This window comes from Bufo gargarizans, chromosome 5 (genome assembly GCF_014858855.1).
Source record: "Bufo gargarizans isolate SCDJY-AF-19 chromosome 5, ASM1485885v1, whole genome shotgun sequence".
In the NCBI taxonomy this organism is placed as follows: Eukaryota; Metazoa; Chordata; class Amphibia; order Anura; family Bufonidae; genus Bufo; species Bufo gargarizans.
Window position 1 is genome coordinate 73975932 of NC_058084.1, and position 9683 is coordinate 73985614.

Consider the following 9683-nt stretch of genomic DNA (forward strand, 5'->3'; position numbering starts at 1 on the left):
ACAGTCAGTGTTTGATCAGTGATTTCTATCAGTTATTGTGAGCCAAAACCAGCTGTGGCTCTAAACACAGAACAGGTGCAGATCTTTCCATTATACTTTATACCTGTGTAACCTCCACTGCTGGTTTTGCCCTGATGGAAATCACTGATCAAACACTGACCAAACCCTGACTGTGTGAAACCAAACATAATTAAAGTTATTCGTTTCCGAGAAACTTGTGTAACAATAAAGCCACTAGACAGCTTCATTATGACTTGTTGTAACTAGTGATGAGCGAAGCAGGCTTCAGATGCTACATCCGAAGTCACTTTGTTCAAAACTTCGGAGATCCCTCTAAAATGTACGGGCTCCAACGAGCCGAAGTAAGTTATTCCCGAAGTCATTTGGGACTTTGTCAAATAACTTTGGTCGCTGATTTTTAAAGTGGAAAACCACTTTAAAACTTGGATCCGAACTCGGCTTTGGTTCCTAGGTACTAGCGCAGAAAATAGGAAATGGGAGCAGCGGGCGAATTAGTGATGTATCCATTCTTTTCGTTTTTTACCCTACTCTGTGACCTTTCAAAAAATACTGTTGTCCCTCTGGACAACCCCTTAAACTAAAATTTCATGACTGTGCATAAAAATTGATAAAATTCCGTTCTGTGGTATTTGCATAGACGCAACCTTTATCGGATTAACAAAGAAAATAACGGACTTAGTGCTGAACGTTCTAATAAAACTTTTGCAGATTACGCTTTCTTGGTCCGGACAGCGAATGCTGGAATATTCCTCAGGTTCCAAGCAGGTAAATTCTCATGAAGTAAACAGCCGTCTCTGCCCAGGCTGAGCTAATCACTATTGCAGCCATGTGTTGTTGCACGGGAAGCATCCCCTTTAGCCACATTTCGCCATCTCATCTCTGGCATCCGGCCAGAGCAATGTAAAACAGCTGAGCTGGGATTTCCAATGACAGTACCTGGGGAGGGAGTAGTGAACTGCTCCAGTGACGTCACTCTTAGTCCTCCCCGTGAACTGGTCCCCAGCCCAGAGTGCAGCCACTTTATAAGGGCTCACGGCATCCAGAACTTCCCTCAGCGCTTCCCTCTCCACATCTCTGTGCTGAACACTGCAGCCTCTCCACTAACAGCTCATCATGGTGGACCAGTTTGTAGGCACCTGGAAGTTGTGCGAAAGCAAGGGCTTCGATGAGTACATGCAGTGCCTAGGTAAGCAAGGATGCTCCACTATTGTTTGATCACCTGTCGTGCTATACAGGTGCATCAGCTTCAAGCGCAGACTTTCCTCCCTCTGTGGGTGGGTTCACATCACTTGTTATGCCTCCGTTTGACGTATACGTAAAAAAAGTTCTTGTATCCTGCACAGTCCAGTAAAAAAAAAAAAAAAAAAAAAAAAAAAACCCGTTTTTTTTTTTTTTTTTTCTATGAAACTCTACGGTGAACGGATGCCACTGTATAGTATCAGTCTGAGGCACCAAATAGGTTTTTTGTATACGTTAAACGGATGGGAAAAACGTGATGTGAACCCAGCCTAAGCTGTTCGCTCTGGAGAGGAAAGCGTTAAAAGCACACATTAAAGAGCACTCCGCTTGGAGGAACAGGTTTTTACTCCCTGTAGGATTTTTTTTTTAACTCTTTCATTTACAGGATGCACATCTTCCAGAGAACCTAGTTCAGGAATATATAAAAAAAACCTTAAGGTGCAGCAGCTTCATGTGGTTTTTGGAATAATTTTAAGAGGACATTAAAATTTGCTAATTATAAAATTAGGAACAGTACAGGTTGCATTCGAGCCGTACGTTTGATGTATATTCATGGTATGTGTCAGGCCAGTATGTGTCCATGTACCTTTATTGCAACTGGGTAGGAACAGCAAACTGCCCTTTTCTATGCAGAGGGTCTCAGAATAGGATCCAATGGGTGACGTATGCCTTTACAGTGACATAGGCTGGAGCCTTTAGATATGCAGAGTATGTATGAAAATCTTCCTAACGTGTACCGCTGATGGACGCAGCGCGCACAGAGCCTAATCTGTTCTCCAAAATCATTCATAGAACTGTAACTCATTATTGAAGCTATGTGAGAATGGAGTGATCATAGGGACAAATACTTCCCACGTTCTCGTTAGTTTGTCCTGTCCACAACTCTATGTACTTTATGGGCCACAAAAAATACGGATGACGTCCGTGTGCATTCCTTATTTTGTGGAACGGAAGCTGACCCCTAATAGAACAGTCCTATCCTCGTCCGTAATGCGGACAATAATAGGACATGTTCGATTCCTTTGTGGAATGGACATATGGAAACGTAATGCACACGGAGTAACTTACATTTTTATTGCGGACCCATTGAAATGAATGGTTCCGCATATGGTCCGCAAAAAAAAAAAAACGTTTGTGTGCATGAGCCATTAGGCTGGGGCTATATGGTGACAGGCGTGTCCGCTGCTTCATGCAACACTATGGGACTGTCAAGGCTTGGCTATCTCCAGCAGCCCCATAGACTTGGATGGAGTAGCAGCGCGCACGCATGGTCAGACCCCTGCTGATCAGACACGTATCCCCTATCCTGTGGATAAGGCCTCTTTCACACTACCGTATGGCTATTTCAGTGTTTTGCCATCCGTTTTTCACGGATCCGTTGTTCCGTTTTTTTTTTGTTTCCGTTCCGTTTCTCCGTATGGCCTATACAGTATACAGTAATTACATAGAAAAAATTGGGCTGGGCATAACATTTTCAATAGATGGTTCCGCAAAAATGGAATGGATACGGAAGACATACGGATGCATTTCCGTATGTGTTCAGTTTTTTTTTGCGGCCCCGTTGACTTAAATTGAGCCACGGAAACGCGATTTGCGGGCAATAAGCCCGCATAGGACATGTTCTATCTTTCAACGGAACGGAAAAACCGTAATACAGAAACGGAATGCATACGGAGTACATTCCGTTTTTTTTATGCGGAACCATTGAAATGAATGGTTCCGTATACAGACCGTATACGGAACGCAAAAAACGGCCCGCAAGTTAGTGTGAAAGAGGCCTAGGAGAGAGGTTTTTGTAATTAGACAACCCCTTTAAGGTAATCAGAAACTACTTTCATATAGGAGCAGATTTCCTTAGACATTTAGGCCCCTTTCTGATGAGCGAGTTACACACATTGGACTCGCAGCGTGTGTCAGCGAGAGCACCCTTCAGCGAGAGCGTGGAACTCGCTCATGTGAAAGGGGCCTAATAGTCAAAAGGCATACGCATGCCGCTTAATAAGGCTTCATGCTTTGCAGTCCGCAAACTGCGGATACACACAACATGGATACCGGCAGTGTGCATCCCGCATTTTCCCTTTTGCAGGTTCCGCAGTATGTTTCTAATGCCTATTCTTGTCTGCAAAATGCACATGTATAGGACATGTTCTATTTATTTTTATTTTTTTGCGGGGCTGAGGAACAGGCATACGGACAGCACATGGTATGCTGGTCAAATCTTTTGGGGCCCGAGTGAAATGAATGAGTCCGCATCCCATCTACAAAAAATGCGGACTGAAACTACGGTCGTGTGCATGAGGGCTATATATTTGATGAATTTTGATGGATCTCATTGACTTTTAGGGTGGGTTGTATGGTTTCTATTAGGGTTTAGGTATTTCTGATGGCAAAAATAGTGCAGTAAGTCACTATCTTTAGTTTCGACCAACAGGCGGGGTTGCCAACCATCCAGAAATTTTGGGACAGTCCGTAAAAGTAGGCGACTTTTTTCCTTTGTCTGACAAAAAAAATAGACGTGTCCATGATTTTTTTCAGGCTGGTGGTGCTTGACTAGATTATTTTTGTGATAATTATCATCATTTTACAGCTCATAATAAATGTTGATAATGCGTTCTCATTAGTATATTAAGCTATAGACATGTATGACTTATAATCTTTGTCATTCATTATGCTTTTCCAATTTGTCCATAAAAAAGTGTTGGTTGTCCATGATTTTGGGATAGGTTGTCCAGAAAAAAGAAACATTCTGGTTGGCCACCCTACCAACACGACCACTATACTTTGAATGGAGCTGTGCTTCCTGTTCCATTCACAGTGCTGGAAGCTACAGGGAACAGCTGATCGATGGGGGTGCGGGATGATGGACCCTCATTGATTGGATATTAATGACCTATCCTGAGGGTAGGTCATCATCAGGAGCCTGGAAAATCCCTTTAAATCGAGGAGAATTGTCAGACTGCTCAGATGTGGTTTACACAAGAAGTTTCCATACTGGAAAATTAATATGATTTGTATTGAGAGAACAGTTACAAAAATTATTTACAAAATCTCATTGTTCATGGACGTACAGTATAGTTCTCACTAAGCGTATATGTTGCTTGCTGGGTTGTTATTCAAATGCATTTATCGATTATTGCAGATTGACCTTCTGTTATCTTATTTAGAAGTTGCTACGAAATGATGTACAAGGGGTTAAATTGTGTCGGGACTAGTAAAATGGGCAAGTGACTACTGAAAGTAATATTACAGTATCAGCCAATCATGTACTTAGAGGATTTCTTATCTATTCCATGTTCTTCGTTTTACAGGGGTTGGCTTTGCCACAAGAAAAGCTGCTATCGTGGCAAAGCCAAACGTAGTCGTATCGAAAAACGGAGATGAGATCTCCATAAAAACAGAGAGCAGCCTGAAGACTACAGAGTTGAAGTTCAAACTTGGAGAGGAGTTTGAAGAGACCACAGCAGATGACAGGAAGACAAAGGTTAGGTGAACACTCAGATAACCGCTCATGGATGAGATTTATCAAAGCTGATTCCACAGCTCACAATGCGCCATCACGGTCCAGTTTTTGCATGAGTTTTTTTTGTTTTTTAGCTTAAAGGGGTTTTCCAGAGTAAAATATTGAGGACCTATCCTCAATAACAATAAGTTACCAATATCTAATCTGTAGGGGTCCAATTCAAGTGAATGGCCCAGGCTGCAATACCAAGCACAGCCACTATATAATGTATGGTGCTGTGCTTGGTATGCTTTGAGGAGGCCACGGCACTCAACGCAAAGCTGTGGTCTCTTCAAACAGTTGATAGGTGGGGGTGCGGAGAGCCAGACCCCCACGATCAGATATTGATGACCTAACCCGAAGAAAGGTCATCAATATTTTTCTTTTGGAAAAAAAACCTTTTTAATGTGACCTCAAGCAGCTTCGCCCAGAGAAAACAGACACTGAAGGGAAAATGCACACAGAACCAATTCAAGTGAGGGGACATTTTAATACATGTCTAGACAAGTCCACCGTATCATGCCAAGTGTATAAAATCAGTTACAGAAGCAGTAAAGACGCGTCTCATCAGCATAAAACATATAATTTGTTTAATTACCTATCATATGAGTCGTGTTGTGAGCAGCAACGCCCTAAGCTTGCAGTCCGGTCCTGTTCTAAAATGTAGTTGAACATGCAAGATAAAGTGATCCAGCACTCCGGATTCTTGATAAAGATCACAGGCATTACTGAAGAAATAAAACAGCACCATGTAGAACAACGCATGTCTTCCCTACGCATTTTGAACCTTGCAGTTCTTAATCATTAACTTAATTTCTTCAATAAAGTCCGTGGGTTTTATCAAGACGCTGGAGTGCTGGATCGCTTTATCTTGCATGTTCACCTTTTCCCCGAACCTAGCTGTCTGGGTGAAGGATCAGAAGTGAGGTACATTTTCTTTGGAAAATGTATTTGAGGTTGGAATTAAATAAAATGTGAAAATATATTTTCACAATCAAATCTGCATAAAAAAAAAAAAAAAGTTACCTTTTTTCAAATCTGGTACATTTTTTTTTTTGCATTAAAGTCAATAGGGAAATTGTTGGTGAGTTTTGAATGTGAATTCTTCTGCTGAATCAGTGGTAAATTTTAGTCGTGTGAACATACCTTAAAGGGGTTATCTGAGAGTGTAAAATGTCCCCCTATATGCTGGGCCCCCCACATGGAATATACTTGCCCTGCTCTCCGCCCGCTCCTGGTCTCTGCACCGCCGCTGCGGCGCGGGGGGCAGGGTCAGTATATTCCATATGGGGTGCTCGTTATACGGGGGGGCATTTTATACTCTCAGATAACCCCTTTAAGGTATGTTCACACGGCTAAAATTTACCAGAGGGCTCATGCTCACAGCCATAGCCGTTTTTGTGGTCCGCAAAACACAGATACAGGCCGTATGCATTCCGCATTTTGCAGGAATGTTCTGCCCTTTATAGAACTTTCCTATCCTTGTCCGTAATATGGACAAGAATAGGACATGTTCTTTATTTTATTTTTTTGCAGGGCCACGGAATGGGAATACAGATGCGGACAGCACTTTGGATGTGAACAAAAACCACCATCGTGAAGTCCTGTGTGAACATGCCCTCGAGCACTTCATGTGCTGCTCTATGGTGCCTATATGTGCACCCTGTTGCAGATACATGATGTGCATTACAAAATGACACAAATTTTTTTTTTAATTAGGAGTCAAAGACAGAAGTTTTCCGCCAGTCTTTGATAAACCCCTACCTAGAGTAGATTTAAATTGTCATTTACACCACTAAACTGGCAAAGTGCTGGGGCCAATAGCCTCGTCCCCACCTCAGAGATGTCAAACAGTGTGAAATAAGATATCGCCCACATTTACATTTACCTTCAGAGGTTATCAGTCATCTATGTTAGTTTACCACGAATATGGTTAGCGGCATAATGAAGGGTTATTTTTACACCAGGTTTGCATTTGTCATATATGCTCCTGTAGACAAATCTCTTGTAGGGAATGAGCCGTAACTTTGCATACTGTTTGTTCTGCAGACCATTATAACCTGCGATGATGGAGTACTAACGCAGGTGCAGGAATGGGACGGCAAAAAGACTACTATCAAAAGGGAACTGAAGAATGGACAGCTGGTGGTGGTAAGATCTCAATATCATCCCCTGATGTACCCGTACCATGAAATTCACTTCATCCTTCTCATTCGGGGCTGCTTTGAGCATCATTTGTGCATGGTGCTCAGGGTTCCAGTGCGGTTGTAGTTAAATATTGTTAGCATCGCTCTCTACTGTTTTGTGAAGAAAATATGATCATATGGGGTATTCACCTGCAAAACCTAAAAAATAAAACAACCCCAACTATGTACTGGTAGATCACACGGCACTAGCAAAAAACCAAGCAACATGTGGTGTAAAATGATGATTAAAACACTTTAGAGGGTCATTTATCAAGGGACGATTTTATTCGGTAAAAGAAAAGTCACAAGTCACTTTTTTGTCCAGCCATGTGACAATGTTTAGTCGCATGGCCGGTTTTACCCCGTGTTCGACATTTGTACGGGACAGGGGCAGCGCAGGGGTGTGTTGGGGCCCATGCAGGGGTCAGGACTCCCACCTTGGCAAATTTACTCACATTTATGTGTGGAAACAGGCGTATACGTTGCCGAAAAACGACTCCAGCCAGACGCACAGAGTGCCGTAGATGTGCCTTGCCTAAATAAAGATGGCCAAACCCGATAACAAGTACATGCAGAAATAGGACACACAATATTCAAACATATGTATATTTCATTGGATCAAACATTCCATTGGATAAAAACAGTTAAAAACTACCAAGGATCGGAGGTCCCCCCAAAAATAATAGGGTACTCTCTGCTCACAGCACAGGTCATAGTATGATCACTGAGGTACGCCTCGCACGCCTTGTCATAAATCTAATCTAATGGCAGTGTATGGGGGAATCTAAGACCAGCGTAAAAAGCTGGTCTTAGGAAATGACCCCCTGTAGACTTTATGGGGTAGATTTATCATACTGGTATAAAGTAGAACTGGCTTAGTTGCCCATAGCAACCAATCAGATTGTTTGAAAGCTCCTTTGGAAAATGAAAGGTAGAACCTGATTGGTTGCTATGGGCAACTAAGCCAGTTCTATTTTACAACAGTTTGATAAATCTCCCACGAAGAGTCCACTAGACCACTTTTGGGTGCCTTAACAAATGTCAGATTTTGTGGCAGAGATGTCTGCAACTGAAAAATCTGTTTAAGGGCTCATTCACACAAACGTGTGCCTTCCGCAATTTGCGGAACGGAACAGACGGGCCATTATAGAAATGGACAAGAATAGGACACGATTTATATTTTTTGCGGGGCCACGGAACGTAGCAACGGACACGGACAGCATACGGAGTACTGTCCACATCTTTTGCGGCCCCATTGAAGCAAATGGGTCGGCGCCCGAGCTGCAAAAATTGCGGCTCGGATGCAGAACCAAACCACGGTCGTGTGAATCAGCCCTAATTCATCTTAAATAGGATTGTTCTGGCAGCGAGCAGCTGGATTTCTGCAAGCTCTATTCATATGAATGCAGCTGTAGCAGACATTTCTGCAACAAAATTTGCTGCAAATGAAAGCACCCTGAGGCTACCCGCAGACCGCATCACATTACACTAGCGGCAAAGTGAATGAGATTAGACAAATCTCATGTACACTTTGGGGGGAGATTTATCAAACTGGTGTAAAGTAGAACTGGCTTAGTTGACCATAGCAACCAATCAGATTCCTCCTTTTATTTTCCAAAGGGGCTGTAAAAAATGAAAGGTGTAATCTGATTGGTTGCTATGGGCAACTAAGCCAGTTCTACATTACACTAGTTTGATAAATCTCCCCCATTGTCTTTTTGTTCATTAGCTCCTTCAGCATATGACATTAGGGTGTGTCTGGCCACACCTTGTACGCGCCCTACTTATATGTCCACAGTACATAAAAAAAAGGAAACAGCCAGCATGTACACATTCACCAAAGTTGTGAAAGCCAGAAATGATTCATGTGCCAGCACGAACAACAGGATCACCCAATGAATGAGCTGTTCGCTCGTTCATCAGGTGATTGGCGGCACATTTAGACGGCAGACTGTCGTCAAAGAGCGTGAGCAGGAATGGTCGTTCCCGATAATCTGCCCCCAAATCAGTTAGGTTTTATTATGCCTAGTATTATTATGTTATTATACTAGTGTGTAGGTTGTGTACTGTACATCTCTTCACTCACCTTCCTTTTCTCTTCCAGACATGCTCCATGGGAGACGTGACGTGTGTCCGTGTGTATGACAAGGTGTAGGCCTAACTTCAGTCTGTCAGACTGAAACTGAAAAACAGCTCAGTTCAATGAGCCTTGCTCACCCAAACTACTCTGCATCTCAGTCTACGATGATCAACACTATAGGTGCTAAATTCTGCATGGGACCAGTAGTGTACCTAATCTGAACCTGCTGTGAATCCCAAATAAATTAATCTTACAACCTGTCTGATGATGGATATGGTTTATTGTCTGTTTGTGCATGGGCGGTAACAGGGAACAATGGGACTTGTAGTTCCACTATAATGTGAGCTCTGCTATCGAGATTGTTGCATCTATTTGTTCAATCCCCTACTGCAGTATATCAGGGTCAATGTGTTACTTGTACCTACTGGGCCCAATGTAAAATCTATATCACTGCCCTTCAGTCCACCTATCATACGCCCATTGATCATACTGGTTGCGTATGTGCTAGAGTGGCTTTGTTCACACCCATGTTCAATTTCTACTCCCCAATCAGGGTGAGAAAAAAAAAATCCAATCGACCAACAGATGTTGGCGAACAAATGGTTATTCTAGTAACATAGCACACCATTGTACTGAATACGAATAGCTAGCAGTCTGC

The 9683-nt window shown here is 42.6% G+C and overlaps 1 protein-coding gene across 1 annotated transcript; it reads left to right on the plus strand.

Moving 5' to 3' along the window:
* Positions 1–1050: 1050 nt before the first annotated feature.
* LOC122938232 (myelin P2 protein-like) lies at positions 1051–9285 on the plus strand. Its single transcript, XM_044293608.1, has 4 exons — positions 1051–1207; positions 4569–4741; positions 6809–6910; positions 9050–9285. Exons 1-4 carry the CDS (start codon positions 1135–1137, stop codon positions 9098–9100), a joined length of 399 nt encoding a protein of 132 aa, XP_044149543.1. The 5' UTR covers positions 1051–1134; the 3' UTR covers positions 9101–9285.
* The last annotated feature ends 398 nt before the right edge of the window (positions 9286–9683 follow it).

Coding starts and splice junctions, on each gene's coding strand:
- LOC122938232 (XM_044293608.1), top strand. CDS start 1,135: ATGGTGGACCAGTTTGTAGGCACCTGGAAGTTGTGCGAAAGCAAGGGC. Junction 4,742..6,808: donor CAGATGACAGGAAGACAAAG/GTTAGGTGAACA, acceptor TTTGTTCTGCAG/ACCATTATAACCTGCGATGA. Junction 6,911..9,049: donor AGAATGGACAGCTGGTGGTG/GTAAGATCTCAA, acceptor TTTCTCTTCCAG/ACATGCTCCATGGGAGACGT.